Source organism: Anabrus simplex, chromosome 5 (genome assembly GCF_040414725.1).
Source record: "Anabrus simplex isolate iqAnaSimp1 chromosome 5, ASM4041472v1, whole genome shotgun sequence".
Lineage (NCBI taxonomy): Eukaryota > Metazoa > Arthropoda > Insecta > Orthoptera > Tettigoniidae > Anabrus > Anabrus simplex.
Genome location: NC_090269.1, coordinates 111,050,880 through 111,074,547, shown reverse-complemented (window position 1 = coordinate 111,074,547; position 23,668 = coordinate 111,050,880). Strand labels below are relative to the sequence as shown.

Sequence of the window (23,668 nt, the reverse complement as noted above, 5' to 3'; positions counted from 1 at the left end):
CCTCAATCGTGAGGGTTGTGATCTTTGAGAATATTTCTTTGTATCTGTTTCCATGTCTTGGTGGGACGTTTTATGCAGTCTGTCCAGTGTAAAGCAGTTCATCCACGCTCCCTCTTCCCAGGCACATCTCCTAAAATTGCAACGCTCTTCAGGGCTCGCTTCTCTGGGTTGCATGATATGGCCAAAGAATTGGAGAATTCTTTGACGGCACACTGATGATAATCTGATATTGATGTTTGGCTCATTCAGGATAGACTCATTGGTACAAAATTCTGTCCAAGGGATCAAAGCATTATTCTCCAGCATCATATCTGAAATGAGTTGATCCTCCTCCTGTCTGCAGCTCATAAGGTCCACGTTTTAGCACCATAGAGGAATGAAATGCTGTCCAAGGGATGTGAAGCATTCTTCTCTGGCACTATATCTCAAATGAGTTGATCTTTTCTTATCTACAGCTCGTAAGGTACATGTTTCAGCACAATAGAGGAAGAAAGAGGAAACCGGAGTTTGAACTAGTCTCTTCTTTAGCTTATTCTGAAATGGAGCGATGCTTTCAAATATGAGATAGTTGAGTTATAATGTTCTTAGCCATCACAGTCTTTCTCCTGATATCTATTTCACAGATGTTATTGCTAGTTAGAATGGCACCAAGGTACAACATTTTGGAAACTGTTTTTAATTTCCAAATTGAGACAAACAGACATCCAGTAGTTAAGAACTAAACAAATTCTTGAATTACACAAGATCATTAACCCACAATTAAACATAATTCTCAGGGAGATCTCCAATGTTCGTGTCTCAATCATGAGATCCAAAAGAGTCAAAAACATCATTTATTTAAAATCGTCACTAAGGGAACATGATAATTGATATGAAAAACATATGACAACGCCCAGTTAGAAGCAATTGAAAATTACCATCATTAAAACAGTATTGTTTTCATTATTTCAATCTTATCCTGTATTTTAGAACTATTGGATAAAGACAAGGTTCATTAAAACAGAATTATGAAGTGTTATATTTTGCAAGGATGATTGGTGAGAACGTCTCAACCATATAGACTAACGTTAATTCTAAAACAGGTTAATATAAATTTTAGAAAAATAGGTGAACGTTAACACATTGCTGTGATTTTTAAAATAATTTTCCTTCCAAAAACAAGAGACTTGGTAGTCAGAAATTAATTAACAATAGTCAATAGAATACATGAAAAGAAAGTGGACTTATTTCAGTTTAGAGAAACATTATTAAATAAGATTAATAGAATAATGAAATACCTTCTGAGGATTAGAAATTATATTTTAAATTTAAATCACCCCAAACAGGATTATTAAGGCAAAAAAATCCCTTAAACCATTTGCATTTGAGGCCGACGCACTACCACTGATCCACAAAGGGAGCTATTTCTTTTATATATATACATAATGCTAGACCTATATGAAAATAAGTTCAGGCACATTTTATGTTCACCATCTAAATTTGTTCACATTGCAAGTACTTGTGGTACGTTAAGATCTTATAGACAAGTAGAATTGGTTCAAAATTAAACCGAGTTCCTCTCTTTCACTATACTAAATGCTGGTGTGAGAAAAGTAAGGACATACATTTTACACACACACCCCCCCCCCTTTTTTTTAAAAATCATGGATTAATCGGTATCTTATATGTGGTTAATGTAATCTTAAATATCCTTTGTTTTGTAAATGTGTGTTTGTAGAATCGTTGAAATACTTGTTTATTGATAAATGTCTTTTCTTTTCCTGTGTACTGAAAATGATGTTTGATTTGGCAGCTCCATTAAACAAAGGTTAGACACAGGATAGTGGTGGTATGTGTCATTATCCGTCTCCTATGTTGATTAACGAGAATTCCAAAATCCATAAAGATTTTTAAAATAAGGAACTGTGAAAGGAAAGCACGATGCAGAACGGTAGGTTCCTGTATATATTTCCATTTCTTTAGTATGCGTGTATTAATGCTTCAAAATTTATACTTGTAGGAATTTTATTTTAATGTTTCTCTGTCTCTCTTCTCTTTTTATAATTGTTGCTTTTTATTTGTTTGTACTATGTTATTTAAAAAAAGCTTTGATTGATATTGTCTGCAGAGCTTTCCACTTTAAGATGGCAGTTCTGACATAGCAAAAGCTCAAAATCTTATTATCGTGTCTACAATTAACTTAGAGGCCATGAAAGCATTAATCTAAATATTATTTATTATACTATTCAAAGTACAAAGATATAATTAGTAGGTAGGAACCACCTTTATATAATTAGCGGTACTGTTGGACATCCTGTACATTACTACCACAGATACGATCTCGCCAAGATTCACAAAGCTGACGTCGCATTATGTCCCATTGTCAGTGCAATTAGTCCTCCAACCTATGGTGTGGCTAGGTACCTATCTCCACTACTTCAGGAACACTGGGCAAATGCTTACATTAGGAACTCCAAACATTTTGTAAAACATGCTGGAAGGGTTAAACATTAATAGCACTGACATGATGATCTGTATCCCTTTGTTTACTGAACTTGCCACTGTAAGTTACAATTTTCTGTCTAGCTGACATTGCCATCGTCATGACTCTTCAGTCGTTGCTTATGGGCCACATACTTCCAGTCGAATGGCAGATGTTTTAAACAAACTGTTGGGAAGCCCCTCAAGTATGGTCATTGTAAATTTCTACATAGAAAAGTTTGAGACGTCCACACTAATGGTTGCGGTACATAAGCCCACCAGATGCTACTGCTATGTGCATAACACTTTTGTCCTATCAACATACAGTGAAGCTAAATTGCTTGATTTTCTACATTATCTCAACAGCATCCACACAAAAATCAAAAATCCAAATCTGTCCCACATGGTGTACAGGAAACCTACACACACCGACCGCTCAATAAGGATTGCAACCATCAAACTAAACACAGGATGCTGTTTCAGCAAGCCACGACATTGAGTTTGCCAGATTGGGTTGGAAAGAAGCCATATCGTAATAATACACAAGGAAGAAGGAAAAAAAGTTTTGACTGGAGAGGCATTTCCCTATAAAACATCTAGTACAAGGTACTAGCAGACTGTTGCTGAACAGGGTGAAAGTACAGCTTGAGCCATTCCAGGGCATTTTCTGAAAAGGAAGAAACAGTGCAGAACAGATTTTTGGACTCAAGAGGTAATAGAACGGAGGAAAGGAAGAAACATAATAAGTGACCTCTGTGGACTTGATAAAAGCCTACGACGCAATATACAGGAATACAGTAACTGACATGCTACATAACAGTCGCCTGGATAATATGACACATGAATTAGTGAGAGAAACACTGGAGGCAACTACTGCCAGGGTCAGATACTGGTGTACACTGCTGGACAGCTTTAAAATAAAGACAGGAGTTCACCAAGAGAATGGGCTGTTACCGATGCTGTTTAACCTGGTGAAACAGTGAATAAAGTTAAGTACAAGATCAGGCGCAACATTACAGTGGACTGCCTGATCTTAACAGATGATATGGCATTGCTACACGAGAATAGGGAAAACGCAAAGACGGCACTGGCAAACTTAGTTGAGTTTGTGGCGGAGGTTGGCCTGAAGATAGCTTACAAGACCAAGGTGCTAAATGCAGAGACTGACTGGAAAATAGGAAGCCAAATGGTAGAGAGAGTTGACAGCTTCCGGTACCTGAGTGAGAACATAACAGATAAACTACAGAACAGTGAATACAGCAGATAGAACACAACTACTGCAGTAACTGTATCATAGACAAGACAAGTTATGGTAAGAAGAGCCTATCGAGGAACGCCAAATTGCAACACGACAACCATCAGAAACACCTTAATGTACGCAGTGGATATGCTGACATTGGGCAGAAGAATCTTGTATACAGTTGGAAAAGGAGCAAAGAAAGATCTTGGGAGATGTATGGGGTAAATGGGGTAAATTTTGGGTGTGTAAATTGAGGCAGGAGCTGTACAAAAGTGTAGAACGAATTTCAAGCTTGATACAGAAGGGAAACTTGAAGAATCGTGGGACACCTTATGGGGATTGACGACAACATGGTGACCAAGAAGATATGTAATGTAACATGGCTAAGGGGAAATAACTGGATGAAGGGAATTCAGGGAGGTTTGGAAGATATTTGGCATAATGGAAAAAAAAAAAAAAAATCCACGGATGACAGTACAATGTATGCCCTTTAACCATTTTATGCCAGAAGTGGAATGCTCTGTACAATTATCTAAATCTTATTATAATTCAATACATTTTTCCTAAATAACTGAAATTAACTAAAACACTAAATTAATTTTAAGTAGCATTTGTGGTTTATGTTATTAGATATATATGCAGTTTGTTGGTGTTTTTTTTTTTAAAGGAGAAGTTGACAGTATGAAGGATGTCATTGATGTTATGCAACTACAGCGTGAAAAGAGTAAGCAGATACCAACTATTGACTACAGAGAAGTAGAAAACAACTTCATTGCAGTTCGATTTATCTTTGAATGTGGTAAGTATAATAGCATGTAAATGATGAGACAAGAAAGAAAGTAGTAATTATTGTAATCTTGAATGTTGCTTAAATGGAACATACTTTTCCTCATTAATTATTAATAAATCTATTTATTTAAGAATGACCTTATATAGGAATGAGGAAGCAACAGGAAGGTGAGAATAATAATGGAGTAGTGCTTAGCTAGGTCAAACGGGACTACTCCTTGAAACGGGCAGCTATATTGATCAGCACCACGGCTCGCTGGGGTAGTGGTGTGTACTATAGTAATCGCCACGTAACGAAATACCCCAGAAAGTACATATCGCCGCCCGATGCTCTTCTTTTCTCTTTTTTGTAATGGCTGATCACTGCTGCCAACCTGCCTGGTTACATATTAAAATCACCAGACATAACCATAACAAACTAACCTCAATGTAAACACCGATAATAAATGTTTCCCTACCCTAGTAAATGATAAAAGTTAAGATGAAATAAATCAAGATATTCATAATTAAGTCGGTTTCCACGCTCAATGAGAAATTAAGGAAATAAACACCCTTTCTCACTCAAATTAATGTTACATATATCTGTCTTTATTTTGATATACAGTAGGCGTACTATAACCATATTCTTTAAAAGAGGGGCGTGTTAAACGATGCAATTTATTTAGTAAGTCTTTGCAGTGTGATTTTCGAAAGTTCCAGACATCCAGTGACTTCCCTTTCTTTTGCGCGAACATTTCCTTCTCTCTTCAATACCGGTAACCAGTAAGGAGTGAGATTGGGCATATTTTCAGCCTGCAGGCTGGTTATATCTTCACGGTTCTCAGGAAACATATAGGAATACTGATGTGCCAAGCTACGTGAACGGAAATTAGGTCAGCTTTCAAGCTCACTGCAGAATTGAATATTAGTTTTACTATCTACTTCTATCGTTTTCACATACACCGAGGTGCCAGTATTTCGTCCCGCAAGAGTTCTTTATGTACCAGTAGATCTAGACATGAGGCTGGCGTATTTGAGCACTTTCAAATACCGCCGAACTCGAATCCGCCAACCTGAGCTAGTCATACATTCTCTCCTTCACTCGCTTAAATTATAAACATTTCCTGCCTTTATTCTGATGTATGCATTACTATGACTGCATTCTTAAAGGAAGGGGGGAGGTAATATAGATTGTATAATCCGTTGCAATTTCTGCAAGTTCAAGGACTTACCACATACGACATATGTCCTTCCTTTTAATAATAATGCTAACAGCTTTACATCCCACTAAGAACTTTTACGGTTTTCGGCATTTGGCATTTTAAACATATTTTCAGCTTACAAGTTGGTGTATCTCAAGCTTTCAACATTACAGAAACCAATGTACAGGAGCACTATGAGTCAAACAACGTTACCAGATTTTTACATATATATTGGCTTAAATCACATGAAGACAGGTTGTGAGGCAAGAATTGGATAGGAAAGAGGGCTAGGCGGGCAAAAAAACTTCAGACCTGCCGACTGTGGGGTTTGAATCCATCACCATCTCCTGAAACCAAGCTCACAGCAATGTGATCAAACTGCACAGCCAGTTCACGCGTAATAGGCCTACCACATGGGCGACCCACTTACCTGTATATGGATCTTCAATTCTTCATTTATACATGTATGCAAAAACATTATGCACCTTAGTAAGAGGTACTTCCCTAGTTGGTTCTCTGATTGGTGCACGTATAACAAATATGTTTGGGAAGAAATACTTTTATTTTATATTTATTTATATCATAAAGGAGTCATGTTGTCATAGCAAAACGAATATGCAACGAAGAAATGAATCCGAAGAGATAAGCATTATTTACTGCATTAAATATTAGTTTATTTACATGTTAAGCGATATGTAGTAGTAATAATAATAACAACAACAAACGTGTGCAATAAGGAAAAAGGAAATAAATACAAGTAAATATAATTTACAACATTTAGAGCCATTCCATGGTCACTGAATTACAAAGCAGGGGTATGAATAAACAAACATAATAAACATGAATACTAATATTTAAAAAGCAAACAGCAAAGTCATCTCCGTACAAACCATGAAAGCCATTGGAAGGGTGGAAGGTGAAGGCTTCCACTAGCCATAAAGTTGGCACTTGGTGGGGTGGAGTGGTTAGCTCTACGCATGACCGCCTTTGCCCCCAATAGTTAACCTGGTACTCATTTATCATACGCAAAACATTCCTTCCAAATTACGTTAAACCCCTGTCACTCATTATTATTATTATTATTATTATTATTATTATTATTAATAAAGTATTAATAAATTGCAAATGGGAAATATCCCGGTGGCAACGGTCACATACAGTAATGTGATAATAAAGTTAACATAATTACCCAACTACAACAAACAAACAACTAGAGTACAAGAAGCAGATATATGGAAGGAAAATATAACAAGAATTACTGCTAGTTTAATATTCTAAATCGAGCAACATCATATACAAATTCACACACAACTTAAGCATTTACAGTGCTTAACAATATGGCTTACAATATTATAGGTTGACCTTACTACTAGCTTAACATTATAAGTGATAATAAAGTGAAGTTAAACCGTAATTACCCTACAACAACAACATTACAACAAGCAAGAAATACTACTAATTTAACTTTCTAAATCCAGTGTCATTATATACATATTCACACACAACTGAAGAATTTCCAGTACTTAACACTACAAATTACAATACTATAGATTGAACTTACTACTAGCTTAACACTACAAGTGATAATAAAGTTAAAACATACTACCCAACAACTACAACTCGAGTACAAAAAGGAATTCCATGGAAAAAAATATTACAAGAAATACTACTAGTCATCCAAATCCAGCATCATGTACAGTTTCATACACAATTTAATTATTTCCAATACTTGCTACTATGGCTTACAAAACTATAGATTGAGCTTACTACTAGCTTAATGTTACAAGTGATAATAAAATAAAGTTAAAAACATTGTTAATTAACCAAGAACAACAACAATTACAAAAACATGAGTACAGCAAGCACTTCCCTGGAAAGAGAATACCACAAGAAAAAGCCTCCCAATTTCACAATCGAAACCAAGCAGAAAATCACAAATTCAGTGCCCGTAATTTACAACTTTTACTTTTCATTTTACACAAATGGTCTTCTTAAATGACTTGATACCAGAAGGGAATCTGTCAAAGACTGCCGCAGGTAATTTATTCCAATCCCTTATGGTCCTTTTGACGAAGGAAAACTTGCCCACATCCGTATGCTGGTTTCTGGCCCTAATTTTATGCTTATGATAATTTCTCGATAAGTATGAGGGAGGTTCTAACCTATTCCTAATACAACTCCAAGCAGCCATTCCCGTATAGCTCTTATAAAGACCACACAGGCGAGCTCTAGTTCTTCTAGATTCAAGACTTTCCCAATTAATGGTATTCCTCCTATTCCCAGTTACAAAACGCATCGCTCTTCTTTGAACTTTCTCTAGGGAATTTATTAAACCCATCCTGTACGCATCCCAACATGCAGATCCATGTTCGAGAATGGGTCTTACAAAGTATTTATAAGGTATATTTAAACCTACTAGGGTGGTGAACACATAAATAAGAATTCCAATGAAAGTATTTTCCTTCTGGACCTTCATGCCAGACAGATGTTTTTTTTTAAAACAAATTTTTTTCACTATAATATGATTTATCTATAGAGCAAAACCGCTATGCAGTGTGCAATCGAGATGTAATTGGTAATGTACTATGTATCTGTAGAGCCTATATATGACTTTTTACAATTACCTCTAAAGTGAATTTCAGCTGTGTGACAACGCTAAAAAGACTATGGACTTTGAGATTGGCATTCCTGAAGAGGGTTTTATTCTTCCTATATAAAGGAGACCATGTAGCTAATCCACCTTCATTTCAGCCACATAAATATTCAGCAAAAATTGCAAAATCACATTAGATGACAAATACAATTTTTTTAGTAGAAATAGTCTGGAACATAGATTAGTGAGGTTGGACATCCTGCCCGTCATCATTCAGGAGTCACTGTTGAAAATACTGTACTTGTCAAAACTAGTAAGTTTCTATTTTACACAATAATAGTGAAATGTTGATGAAGACGACATACACCCAGCCCCCGTGCCAGAGAAATTAACCAACGGTGCTTCAAATTCCCCACCCTCTCGGGAATCAAACCCACACCCTGTGACCAAAGGCCAGCACGCTAACCATTTAGCCATGGGGCCAGACAATAATAGTGAAAAAGCATGTTCACTGCAGCTATTGTTGACTGGATATTTCTTCCCTTTAAAGAACAGTGAGTACCACGAATTAATGTCCTGTTTTGTTGATTCCTGTAAACTTTGTGTGTACGGTTTTGGTTCGCCAGTTCCTAGCGTATCTACTGAATGAAAACTTTGTAGACCAATGGATTCAGTTTTATGTTTATTGCCTTCAGTCGTCACGACATTGCTTTCAATGACAACAGTCGCTCAATTACAAATCCTGTCGAACCTAACCTAACTCTGCGACAATCAGTGGTTTTCGATGGATCACTACCTAACCGGTCATTATAATTTGTTTTCGGTGGATCACAACCAAACCTGTCCCTATCAGTGGTTTTCGGAAGAATACAGTGGTTTTGTCACAAGCCAATACAGACTCTTGATTGGGTATCGTGGAAATTGAACTCAATTTCGGTTTCATGTACATTACAGTTTCTCTAAGATATATTGATAGTAATTCAGTCATGTACGACGACGATGTATTTCATGGTAAAGACAGCTGCCTCTGTGGATCAGTGGTAGAGTGACGGCCTCCGAATCCCAAGATAGCGGGTTCAAACCCGGCAGAGGTAGTCGGATTTTTGAAGGGTAGAAAAAAGTCCATTCGACACTTCATGTCGTACGATGTCGGCATGTAAAAGATCTCTGGTGACACATTTGGTGTTTACCCGACAAAATTAATTAAATCTCAGCCACAGACGCCCAAGAGAGTTTCGGTTTACTCGGTCTGCCATCTAGTGGGCCCAGAGTATAACGGAACGTCAAAATTGACGAGCAGACAACCAGATGGCGTCAACTCGAAATGTCTGCACACGGTAGCTGAGGCCAAACGATTATTATTATTATTATTATTATTATTATTATTATTATGGTAAAGACGAATTACTTTGCAATGCTATCTATCTTAATGGTAATGTACTATGTACCTGTACTAGTGTAGGCTACTGAGTGCATGATTCGAAGCAGTGTATCGATTCATTCAAGTGTCCGAGTGAATCGATTCACAGGAACGGCAAGCTCACGGCACACAAATCATGCACAATCACGGCTCAGTGAGCCACGCGACACACACGGCTCCTTATCGGCACACTGGACACTGGCGGGGAGCCGAGCTTTCGCTGCAGCGAGACACAGTGAATCATGGCACACTGAGAGAATCGTACGCAGTCACGGATCAGTGAGACACAACACACACACGGTTCATTATCGGTACACTGGACTTCGGCGGGGAGCTGAACTTCCTCTGAAGCAATACATAGAGAGTCATGGTACACTGAAAAAATCATATGCTATAATGGACTCTCGAGCTCAGCTCATTTGAAAATAATACCTACTCGCATTCACTGTCCTCTTCTTACAGGGAGTTTTAAACAATACATGGATTTATTTGCAGTGTTAAAAAGATAGAACACAATTCCAAAGTACCTAGGTTGTAAGTAGGTAGGCAATTAGGTTATTCTAATTACTGTATTAGTTTAATCAATCAGTATCTTTATAACTAGTTGATGTTCGACAATTACTTAAACTCAGCTCTCTAGCCTCCACGCCTGGCTGAGTGGCTCAGACGGTCGAGGCGCTGGCCTTCTGAACCCAACTTGGCAGGGCCGAGCTCAGTGCGGTGGTATTTGAAGGTGCTCAGCCTCGTGTCAGTAGATTTACTGACACATAAAAGAGCTCCTGCAGGACTAAATTCCAGCACCTCGACGTCTCAAAAAACCCTAAAAGTTGATAGTGGGAAAACATTTTCACACCAGGCAAATGCTGGGGCTGTACCTTAATTAAGGCCACGGCCGCTTCCTTCCCACTCCTAGCTATTTCCTGTCCCATCGTCGCCATAAGACCTATCTGTGTCGGTGCGACGTTAAGCAACTAGCAAAAAAAGATGTTTAATCAGAAAACCAGTGGGCTACTGTACATCTCCTGTAGCCTATACAAAATATGACGATTTTAAAAAAGCCTCTGCTGATAGAAAAAGACATTTTCAAAGATGACCGAATTAGTTGGCGGTGCGTTTAGGGTCGCGTAGCTATGAGCTTGCATTCGGGGAATGGTGGGTTCAAATCCTACCGTCGGCAGCCGTTAAAATGGTTTTCGGTGGTTTCCCATTTTCACACCAGACACATGCGTGTGCTGTACCTTAATTAAGACCACGGCCGCTTCCTTCCCACTTCTAGCCCTTTCCTATCTCTTCTATCCTCTTTGTTGCCATAAGACCTATCTGTGTTGGTGCGACGTAAAGCAAATTGATTTATATTTAATATGTGGGCTACTTATTGTTGACACAGGTATTTTTATATGTAATTCTCTCTCTATATATACAGTATGTATGTGAGTTGTGACTTTCAGAGAACTGTGGAAAACCATTAGATAGTGTATAAAATTTGAGTTATGTCAGTATTTTAACAGGCGTACAATGTTTACATCGTGTATTGGTGACAGAGTGCTGTCTCCCTCTCTCTCTCCCCCCCTCGCCCGCTCCTCCTCACATTGCGCCACAGCAGTTCTAGATAATTTCACTCCGATTGGACACTGATCCCCACCTGCACATCTATACCGCCCTGTAACTTGTAGATACACAATTCCCACAATTTTGAAATGTAACTTCGTTATATCTGAAAGGACGGGGCAATCAGAAATGTATTATTTCCAAGCAAAGTTATAACATTCTTAATCTCATGGAATGGCTCTTACAATGGTACAGCTAACTCCTTGGCTTCTCTTCTTTCTTCTTCTTCTTCATCTTATTCATCTTCCTCCTCTGATTCACTGCTTCCATGATGAATGACTAGTTCCTCCACTTCAGGAAGACCTCTCACCTCATTATTGTATAACTCGACAATCTTCTTCTCAGTGTGTTTCACTTCATTTCTCCACATCTCTGCTGTCACCTATAAGATATATTGAAGTATCACAACCTGACAAGTATATTATAAACTCCACTTGCCCATATCCAGTAAATAACATTTCCACTTGGCCTACCTGATCAAGAGATTCTTTCCACACAGCTGTAGCTCTGTCCAATCCGTGACCAGGTCTTGAAGCCACTGTTTTGTTATAATACTGTTTTGCCACAGACCATACAAATTCGATGGCATTGAAAAATGAGTGGTATGGAGGAAGTCGTAAGACAGTATGGTCTTCACTGTGCAGCATCTCGTCAACAATGTACCTGGTTTTAAAGAAACAGAGAAATATTGTTATGCATACATGAAGTCAAATACACGAGTGTAAACAACATTATCTAAACTTATGTTTACGTGCTTCTGTACCTCTTTAAGTGACTTCGATTCATATTACACAACCTTTGCAGCTCATCTTTTGTTGCATTTTCTGGTGGAGAAACTCCATTCTGCCTTAACCATGACTGTAAATTAAAGGAAAAATAAAAATTAATTTCTGTAACATCATTAAACATCATTCAGTAGAAGGAAATATTCAATGAAGTATAATTATCACTAATTGATCCTTCCTCCATTTCGTTGTTGGTTGATGCTCAACAAGCTTACAGTGATATGGTGCATTATCCATTACAATAACACAGGGTCCTATATTTCTTAATCCTATGATTAATTGCATTTTCACCCACATCTGAAATTTCTCTCTGTTCATAGCACCATGGTAATCCTGATTTCTTTTCAAGTTTGTAGCAAATATCAAATCAGCACCTGTAAGAATTTTAAGTTTTAGTATGAAGTTATTTCTTCTAAAAAAAAGTATTCCCTAAAAATATGATTTCTGTTGAACGATACAAAAAGCTGTCTGATTTTAAGTGAAACCAACTACTATGTAGCAAAGTCACCTGATGATGAAGTCAATGAATTACTACTTACACTACTTTATCGTAACATCTCTCATGAATGTATCTCCATTAGTAGGCCTATTAGAAGTCCACGATCACTTGCATTAAAGATATAAGTATAAACACCCATTTCAATACCTTAGAACAAATGTAATTGCTGCGAACACTGAACCTATATCAGGCAGTAAGAAATAAGAAGCTTGGAAGGTGTTTAACGGTCAGGTATCAAGCACTGATTCAGGTGGAGATTGTCGAATGCAGAATAAACATAATAAATAGGCGTACAATACAAGTAATTTACTGATACAAATATCCAGTAATATTATATGAAAATACACTGAGTAAGTTTTGATTGAAGTACCTCTCTAAGGTTAATCATTGGCCTAAAGTGAATACCTGCAAGTCTTTAATAACCAAGAGATCCCTTAACAGTGGAGAAGTCAAAATCAAAAACCACATACAGAGCTCAATGAGCGGTAAGTTATAATGCCACTTCTAATCTAGTGCCAGTCAATTTCAATCAATCAGTCACCATTGATCTGCACTTAGGACAGTCGCCCAGGTGGAAGATGTAGTTTCAGGGATAGGCCTAGTATTTTCTTCAATAATTGCAAAGAATTTGGAAATTTATTGAACATCTCCCTTGGTAAATTACTCCAATCCCTAACTCCCTTCTTAAAAAAAAAAAAACAACAAATATTTGCCCCACTTTTCATCAACTTTATCACTGTACAGTGATCTTACCTACTTTTAAAATACCACTGAAACGTATTCGTCTACCAATGTCATTCCACACCACCTATCCACTGACAGCTCGGAACATACCACTTAGCCCAGCAACTCGTCTCCTTTCACCCAAGTCTTCCCAGCCCAAACCCGACAAAATTTTTGTAACGCTACTCTTTTGTCAGAAATCACCCACAACAAATCGTGCTTCTGTCTTTTGAACTTTTCTAGTTCTCAAATCAAGTAATCCTAGTGAGGGTCTCATACACAGGAACTGTACTTAAGTTGGGGTCTTATCAGAGACTTATGTGCCCCCCCCCCCCTACATCCGTACTACAAACCCTAAATACCCTCATAACTATGTAAAGAAAGATCACCTCACTATAATAAAATGAAGTAAAATAAAGAAAGAACATACCAGGTACAAAGCCATCTTTCGTTCCAGCATGAACAATAACCAGTCTTCCTCCCTCACACAGGTCGACGAATTACTCCTTGAACATCATGTCCAGATTTGTGTGGTTTATTCCAGGAGTATGTGGGTGACCCTGAAAGAGAAATGCACAATTGAAACCAAAGACACTTGATGAAGATAAATTATTCCAAGATTTTTTTATATAAAATGTAATATATAACATATATATTCACCATTCATAAAAATCCAAGTCTCGTCCAAGAAAACAACAGGTTTTGGTTTCTCACTGTCCTTATTACGCATGTATTCCCTCAGAAAACAGAATCTCTTAAAACAAATGTCTTCATTTTCTCTAACATACGCATAGGGATCACCTTTACTCCACACAAACCCCATGGCCTTCAAAATTCTTCTTAGATGTTTCGGAGCCCTTGTACAAATAAGTGTCATAATTTGCTTTCATGTGGTCGAAAACCTTTCTTACAGTTACGACTTCTCCTGTGGGAAGAAAAAAGAGAGTTTTAAGGGACTCAAAAGAGCTGTATGACAATACATGCACAAAACATTTCTGGGAGCTTATCTGACCTGCGTGCCAATTTCTATAAATAATGTTGCAATAGATTCCTTATGAAGCCACCTTACCTTTATGTAATTTATCATAAATAAACCTTGCTATCGCTTCCTTAGAAAAACTGTCTATGCCGGTCACTGGATGTTCACGCTTCCGGCGTTTACCTGGTGTAGAAAACTCAACTCCCTTCTTGAAATTTCCTATTACTTTTTGGACTAAACCGAAACTACACTGTAAGAATACACACACAGAAATATATTACATACACGTCAACAGGAATACACAAAGGTTAAGTCTACAAACCGTATCGAAGTCGACACAAGACATGGTATAGGCCTAGGCCTACATGATCAGGTTAGGTTAGGTTCAGAATGAAATACTGCTCCATTTCAACTGATTGTCATTATGCCAGAAACTTATCATAGAAACAAGATAAAAACGAACACTTACCCCAGTTAATAATACAACTCTTGCCATTAGCTTCGTATCACTACGACTGATACCTTCTTCATCGTCTTCGTGTTTCAATTGCTCGTAGCAATGTACAAGCATTTCTTGACCTGATGCTTGTAAAGGACGTAACCTTGGTTTCCTTTTCGGAGGAGTTCTTGCAGATTTTTCTTCCTTCTTAGACATCCCAATCGAATTCTGTTCGTATAAGTATGGGACGAAATAGGAACGTAATTAATAAAATGATGTGCTCATCATTTCACGCAAACTATGTTATTAAATGCATTGTCCGAACATGCCACAATTCTACTTACCTGGTATTAGCCAGATAGATTTACAATCCCACAGAAAAAGAAAATATACTTTAAATATTCTCGCAAATGTATCGCTAGTGACTTTAAAGGCAATCCGGTGGCAACACGCAATTCACGCTAGAACAGATACTGAACGTTGCCAACGTGCCAGATTAACGGTAACAGTAAGACGTCGTATCGGCAAGTAGGGTCCCTAAACTGTATGGTTACCGACACTGAAAAAGACCCAACAGCAAGAAAAGTCACTATAAATCAATCCCTTAATATTACAGGGGAGAAAGGGTAAGGTTGCACCCTTAGGGTACGTCCTTACACGGGGACGACTATAGTTGCACCAAGCGAGTTGGGCATGCGGTTAGGGGCACACAGCTGTAAGCTTGCATTTGGGAGATAGTGGGTTTGCTAGTCATAAGTATGTATTCACCCAGTGAGTTAGCTGTTAAGTTGCCTAATGTAACTGTTTTTATCATGGATTTTTGTTGTGTGTATGGGTGCAACAATAGAAGTGACAGGAACAGAAAAACTGGCATTGGCAAGTTTTTCTGCTCGTAGGCTAGTACATATACAAGCAAGTTTATTTTTTCACAGAGAGAACATCATTATTTTAATATATGGATTGGTGTAGGTTACCTGAGGATACAGACCGCCAGGTCCTGTGGACAAAGGCAGATAAGAAGAAGGAGGTAATTGAGAGGAGGAACTGGACCCCTGGTGTTAATAGTTTTATTTGTACGGAGAGTTTTAGCCCTGACTTAGTGAATGATACGTATTTACCCGGGTGAGAAAGGGAGATAACGCTGTGCTGAATGTATTCCCTGCCTATTCCAGCTATTTACAGCCATCACTCGAGGACTTAAATTATGATAATGGCTGATATGTTTTATTGTTCCATTTGGATGACATTCCGTATAGTAATGGTTTGCAGAAAAGGAAAGGAACCACGATCCAGGGATGTTGACACTTTCAAGCCAAGTAATATCGAATTGAAGAGATCCATCAGAGCCCTTATACTGTTCAGGTGCAGAAGGTGAGAACATATCCTATTTTATTACTGGGAGAGCTTTGAACACAGATACTCCTTTCATAGTCTGGTATTCCTCCTTTTAACAAATAATATTCTCTTTTGTTTATTCATGGTGTTCAATCCCGGATGAGGAAAACTGAGAAAACTTTGAACATGCACATTGTCAAAAGAAAGAAAAGAAATTGAAATTAACAGTTAGTAAAATAAGGGCTTCATTGTGACTTACGAGGATGATCATTAAACATTTACAGAGAAAAAGAATGCATGAACTATGAAAACTTTATTTCACGACCTGAAATGAATAAATGTAATTACAAATGAGTACACTATTCAGCTTGCTGGTATTTCAAGGAAGTACTTTCCACTTTGAAACAAGAGGCTAACAGTGATTTTCCTTTCTATTTGAAACACAGTTACATTTGGCAGTTCAAGCATGAAGGAAAATCAACCCCTCCAAAAACCAAACAGAATACCCATGAAAAAGCAACTTACGAGCATGAAAAGGGAACATTCTTTTCTACCAGAATGTAGCAATCTTTCATATCATCATAATATTGTAAATAATAGGGCACTAGCTGATATACCCATGCTTCGCTACGGAATTCTATATTGTATACAGAATTCTAGCTTAGGTAGTGTACATGTTATGAGCAAGACTGTATTAACCCATATGCATCCACTCGCCCTTTGCTCTGACATTGCTAGGAATCCGCCAACTTTTTAGTATGCAACCTGGGTGTTGCAAGCTTTCGGTTAAAACAGTATAGTGGGTGATCGACTGCGCGTATTATCACGGGACCTGTTGTATATTATTGAGAAATTCCACACTATTGCTCATGACATCAAAAACAGAACAATACAGAAATATAACACATAAAAAATCCCTTTGAAATCTTAAATTTTTCATTACCTTATCTCACCCCAGAAGTTCTTTAGTGTGTGTTATGGCCTTAATTATACGGCACGAGCCTAACATTTGCCTGATTTGAAATAAGGAAATAATAGGGAACCAATACGACATGAGCCTAACATTTGCCTGATTTGGAAATAAGGAATTAATGGGAAACAAATCACGAGTAAGTGAATGAAGAGATTCGAACCTATATCCCAAATACGAACTTACAGCCGTATGTCTCTCTTGGTGTATTATTATTATTATTATTATTATTATTATTATTATTATTATTCACTCTGAGGATCAGTGGTAAAGTGTTCACATCCAGGTACCAAGGTCGTAGGTTCAAATCCGGCAGTCGCAATAGGATCTTGAGGGGCGGAAGGAAGTTCATTCGGCATTCCATGTCGTACGATATTACTACGCGAAAGATCTCTGGTGATATATTTCGTTTTCATTCACGCACAGGATCACTAATACTGCTGAAATGAGAGCCTAAAACATCAAATATGCTTTGAATTTCGCTATTACTGAGCATTTCGCGCGAGCAAGCAACTTCCTTCTCAGTCAGCCATCTTGTCAACAACAGAATACAGATTTCTCGATCGATATTTTAATCAATTCTCTTTGCCAAAGTTGCATACCAGAGCACTCTGGTGACACTTTGAGACACCAAGGACAGACTTCAATTAGAAATGTTTCCGGAAAATGCCAACAGATGTCACAAATATCTCCAACATTCGACCTTGCATCCCGGCGTACCAGTCCGCTTGTGGAGTCCTGGCCCAGTCGCTCGAGCGCGTACCAGTCCGCTTACGGATGCATAGGGGTTAAATTGCATAGCTCCTAACGTTACCCTAGAAACGCAATGGAGAAATCACCAAACATCTTTTTCTCATATGAAGACTGCCTTAGGAAATTTTCATTGTAATGGTAAGCCTGCTTGCCTACCATCAGTCAAAATCTTGTTAGGGAGTTTTCATTATAATGGCAGACACTCAATCTCCACCTGCCTTTCTACATCCTCAGAAAGACTGTCTTAATGGTCTTCCCAACTGAAATGAACATAGGTCATTACAATGGCGTCAGTAGGAATGGCGCGAGTAAAAGCAATGATTTCACATGGAGTACCCATTCAAATGAAAAAACACACATTTTCTCACTTTTAACAAACAGAACTACGCTGCCGATCTAACAGTCCAAAGTTCCAGAGCTGGAATGACCAGGCCGCAGACAGTTGTGTTCCGTGAACACTCTTAGTCTTTTTTCGGAGTGGGGGGATCGAATAGTGGAGAGTCCCGGGGCAAAATCTATGCCCTTTTACTAATCTGTTTCCTAGGACTACCCAATGAGTCGGAAAATCACTACACTGGCGGCGGAAAAAACTATCTTGAGTTGGAGGCAATTTTTTCATCTTAGCCAGACGTGAAACTTCCCCTTCATTGCTAATTTTGAATAAATTGAATGTAGAATTTAATAAAAGTGAAGGAGAAGCTCTTTTTCAGAAACGGCTCTTTTCAGGGTTGAATTTTGAGTTATTTAGTTAATTGTGGTGCTATAATTTGGAATATGGCTAAATTGTAATTCTAGACTACTATTACTACTAAGTGAGCCTCTGCCTTAAGAATGCACACTGCTCATTCAAAACAGCGGGTCAGAGTAGGGATCGAATAGGTGGAATACTATGATGAACCAGTGAATTACGGTATCAGAAAATGTATGAATGAGGAATGACGTGCTAAAGAAGAAAGTTTTCTAACTCCCCAGCTACTTCCCGCCAATATTCAGTCAGGCTGTTATACTCGGTACGCAGCAGTAATCCCATCTATCGGAGTTGAGCGGCAGCATAAGAGACTAAGAACGTCACCACAAACAGACAGTATTTAGCAAATATGCTGAACTCTGTCTAAACTGCAGTTAATGCAAGCATGACATCACATTTTTCACTTTCTTTCATCTGGGTTTGAATTGTATGTTTCTGAGAACAGTAACCAGACCAGATATTGTTTCATGAGAGATCTGTTACTCCAAACAATTTCTCAAGCTCATCTAATTTATATTTTTTGGATACAGAGCTTGAGAATTTGACACAAAACACTTATGGTTGGGGTCTTTAGCTTTCAATGTGGCTAGCTTGCACTGTGAAGAATGAGCAGCTTTGACAAATGTGTCTCTACATGCAGCCTGCTGTAGAGGAGTGAGCTTAATCAAAGCATCATTAATTGCCGCAGAAAAATTCCCCTCACAAATGAAGGTAAAACTGGCATCAAGGTTATGCAGTTTGGGGTAAAGGAGATGAGAGGTAGGATACAGAGACCCTTCAAGTTCAGTAATGAGGTCAACCAATCCAGCTGCATGATCTGTGACAAAAACCATGTGGGAGTGAAGCCTATTCACTTCTCGGTCACTCAGATCAGTTAGGTACTTAATACCACAGTTGTTGATGTCATTCATGTCAGACCTTGAAAAATGTTACATCATTAAAATAAGCACTCAAATAGAAGACAGCCTGTAACCAGCTATTCCATCGGGTTATGACAGGTGCAGGAAAAAGCTTTGCTTCCTTTGAAGCACTCTACTTTGATGTTAAGAATTGTAAATAATTATATTTTCACTTTCTTGTGTTCAAAAATGCAGACTTTACCATCGCAACCACATGATTTAAATCTGTCATCACTGCGACCCAACTATTGCCAGCCAAGGTGATCTTATGTGCCCAGCACTTTACATGCATTAAATGATCCCTTATGACCACATTTAATGTTTCATAACACCAGGTCATGTACGGGGCACTCTCACTAACAAACACTGTAACTGCATCATATGGTACACTATAACTGCGCAGAGCTTCTAAAACAGCACAACGCTGTTTTTAGCATTTCCTGCATCAAGATAGTTTACAGAAACAACGTGCAGCTCTCTTTTCAATCCGGCTGGGACTTGGAACATGATGATAAAAACACAACGGCCCATTCTATCTGTAGTTTCATCACAGAGCATGTTGATGTACTTCCCCACTAGAGCCTCTGCTGTTCTTTTCTGGTGGTCAGATGCAACTTCTAGAAAGGAAGAAAGACCTCAAATTATAACAAAATAATTTAAAATTACAGGTACGGATAAGATAGTTCGATATGGAAATCGCACTCAAATTCGGTAGGTATCCTTCAATTTTGTGCATGGTTTCGATGTCGTAATACCTAAACCGTACCCGATCAATGAAATCAAAACTTACCCGGTAAATATACTTCACGTAGATTTCTCTTACATGGCAGCTCTTCATTTGAAAACTCAGTAATTCAGGCTCTTAGCTCTTTGCTTTCCAGTGTTTCCAGAGGTATATTTGCTTTGGCAAATACTTCAGCTGTGCGTTTCAAGAAGTTATCTCTGGAAATTTTTTGTCGTTTACAACTATCTAACTGTGTAAGCACAGAAGATTGCTTTCTTTGAGACGTAGTAGCAGCAGGGGTTGTACTTTTGTTATCGCGTCGCTTACCCACGTGTTTTTCTGATTTAACATGTTTCACAATGTTATCTTTTTTTATCCCAACCAACTCGGCAACTACAATACTTGCAAAACAGTGTTGCTGAATCTGTGGCATATAAACCATCCTTTGCATATTGCTGAGCCCTTTCATGCGCAGTTTTTGTCATGCGCCCCATGACCTAAACGATCGCTGGACTTTCTACAACGCTGCATGTATCTCGTTATTTCCGTGACACTCGATTTACATTTCGATAATCGATACAGATCTTATTCCCCATGCTATTCCCATTGTAAATATCGATTAAAGTCAGCAAACAGCAATCGGTCAGCTACTTTTCTTCATCGATCGGAACGGTCGAAAGATTTATGCATCATATTTTGAGTATTTCTGACGATTTTTCCTAAATATGTTGTTTTCGCCAGTAAAATAGCACATTTTTGCATAATTCGCACCAAATCACATATTCATACTAATTTTGCATTTTGTTGCACTTCTGTTTATGCGTAAAAATTATTTTATTCCACATTAGAATTACCATAGGATTGGATTCAGTACAAGATTCTAAAATTCGCATTTATCGCAAATGCGATTTTTTCAGGTCCCTAACTATTCATAACTTAGTGACATGCCAACACAATAAATAAAGAGCAATTCCACTTGACCCGATGTTAAAGAAGAAAGAGGGATAGAACAATATGTAACACACACATGGTTGCCTCTTGTTCAGTCAAAACAAATTTTCACTACAATTTTTTTTTTTTTTTTTTTTTTTTGCTAGTTGCTTTACGTCGCACCGACACAGATAGGTCTTATGGCAACGGTGGGGAAGGAAGCGGTACAGCCCCAGCATTTGTCTGGTGTGAAAATGGGAAACCACGGAAAACCATTTTCAGGGCTGCTGACAGTGGGGTTCGAACCCACTATCTCCCGGATGCGAGCTCACAGCTGCGTGATCCTAACCGCACGGCCAACTCGCCCGGTACAATTTTATTTAACCAGTAAGAATTTAAAATGCAAATTAATGAAATGACATGAAAGGAAATGATATTAAATAGTTACATTAGAGATTGGCAAAATAAATTTTTAAAATGAGGTCCATTTGGGCTACGAACCAGTCGATATTAAGACCACAAATAAAATTTAAACAGAATACCATTGGTGAGTTGATGAAATAATAAAATCAATTAATAATCTTCACAGAACATTGGTACGTCAAAGAGACCATTCACAGCACTATTGCTTACACAAAATCTTGTCCACATGTTATTCAAATAATATTAAAATTCCCAGTTGGAATATTTCATAAGCAATAAATAAGAACATAAACTCAGAAGAAAGCACATGCGTATACCAGGAGTTAGCAATATACAATAGATCTCAAATTCACAAGATGACACCATACAGATAGCACAGCATAATTAACAATGTGCAGTGACCTCTAAATGAGCACAGTACCAAGAACTCATATTTTGTCAAGTTTAATAATAATAATTAATTTTAAAAACATAACTCAGAAGGAAATAGCTCAAGGAATTAATGTTAAAATGTGCAGCCGGTAATAAGTAAAATTACATAACCAACCTGTAATAAAACATATGAAGGAAAATAAAGGTATAATACGTGATCATCCACAATTATTAAATCTAATTAACATACATGCATACATACATCTTCATTATAGACTGTTATACCTTTCAGCATTCAGTCTGCAAGCTTCTGTGAATTTACTAACCACTGCCACAAACCTCTATTTGTAATTAGTTCTCTGGCCTCATTTAGTTCCAAACCTCTTACCTTTAAATTGTTAGAAACTGAGTCTAACCATTGTTGTCTTGGTCTCCTCCTACTTCTCTTACCCTCCATAACAGAGTCCATTATTCTCCTAGGTAACCTATCTTCCTCCGTTTGCCTCACGTGACTGCACCACCAAAGCCCATTTATGCGTACAGCTTCAGCCATCAAGTTCATTTATAATTTAGCCTTTAACTCCTCATTTCAAGTACCCTTCTGTCATTGTTCCCACCTGTTTGTATCGGCAATCATTCTCGCAACTTTCATGTCTGTTACTTTTAACTTATGAATAAGATCTCCTGATTCCACCCAGCTTTCACTCCAGTAAAGCAGAGTTGGTCTGAAAACAGACTGATGTAGAGATAGTTTCTTCTGGGAACTGACTTCCTTCTTACAGAATACTGTTGATCACAACTGCGAGCTCACTGTATTATCTTTACTGCACCTAGATCCAATCTAATTTACTATACTACCATCGTGGGAGTACACACATCCTAAATACTTGAAATTTTCTACCTGTTCCAGCTCGGTATCACCAATCTGATATTCAGTTCTGTTGAATTTCTTACCTATTGACATCAGTTTAGTCTTTGAAAGGCTAAAATAGTAATAATCGTATGGCCTCAGCTACCGTGTGCAGACATTTCAATTTGACGCCATCCGGCTGTCTGCTCGTCAATTTCGATGTTCCGTTTTACTCTTGGCCCCCACTAGATGGCAGACCGAGTAAACCGAAACTCTCTTGGGCGTCTATGGCTGAGATTTAATTAATTTTGTCGGGTAAACACCAAATGTGTTACCAGAGATCTTTTACATGCCGACATCGTACGACATGGAGTGTCGAATGGACTTTTTTCCGCCCTTCAAAAATCCGACTACCTCTGCCGGGTTTGAACCCGCTATCTTGGGATCCGGAGGCCGACACTCTACCACTGATCCACAGAGGCAGCTTTTGAAAGGCTAATTTTCATACCATACTCATTGCACCTATTTTCAAGTTCCAAGATATTAGACTGGAGGCTTTCGGCACAATCTGCCATTAAGACCAAGTCATCAACATAGGCCGGACTACTTACTACATTTCCACCTAACTGAATCCCTCCGTGCCATTTTATACCTTTAAGCAGATGATCCATGTAAACTACAAACACCAAAGGTGATTTTTTTTGTTTTTTTTGTTTTGCTACTTGCTTTACGTCACACTAACACAGAGAGTTCTTATGGCGATTAAGGTGAAAGATTACAGCTTTGTCTAACCCTGTAAGTACCCTGAACCAGGAACTCTTTCTACCATCAATTCTAACAATCCCAATTGTCCACATTTTAAGCAAGCCTCGAACTGAATACAAACCCATAAAATACAAATTGAAGAATAAAATGAACTGCCCAATTTAGGTTTGAGGATTCCAAACA

At 38.0% G+C, this 23,668-nt stretch overlaps 1 protein-coding gene across 4 annotated transcripts in view; it reads left to right on the top strand.

The window, feature by feature from the left end:
• The window catches only part of koko (cyclin-Q), a 109,589-nt gene that overhangs the window by 15,859 nt on the left and 70,062 nt on the right, over positions 1 to 23,668 (top strand). For 2 of the 4 annotated variants that reach the window (XM_067148297.2, XM_067148298.2), the window contains 2 exons: positions 1,793 to 1,930; positions 4,368 to 4,499. In XM_067148297.2, the coding sequence (XP_067004398.1) occupies positions 1,921 to 1,930; positions 4,368 to 4,499 (142 nt within the window). In that variant the 5' untranslated portion in view covers positions 1,793 to 1,920. The remainder of the gene's footprint in view (positions 1 to 1,792; positions 1,931 to 4,367; positions 4,500 to 23,668) is intronic. The other 2 variants (XM_067148300.2, XM_067148299.2) reach the window with 1 other exon arrangement.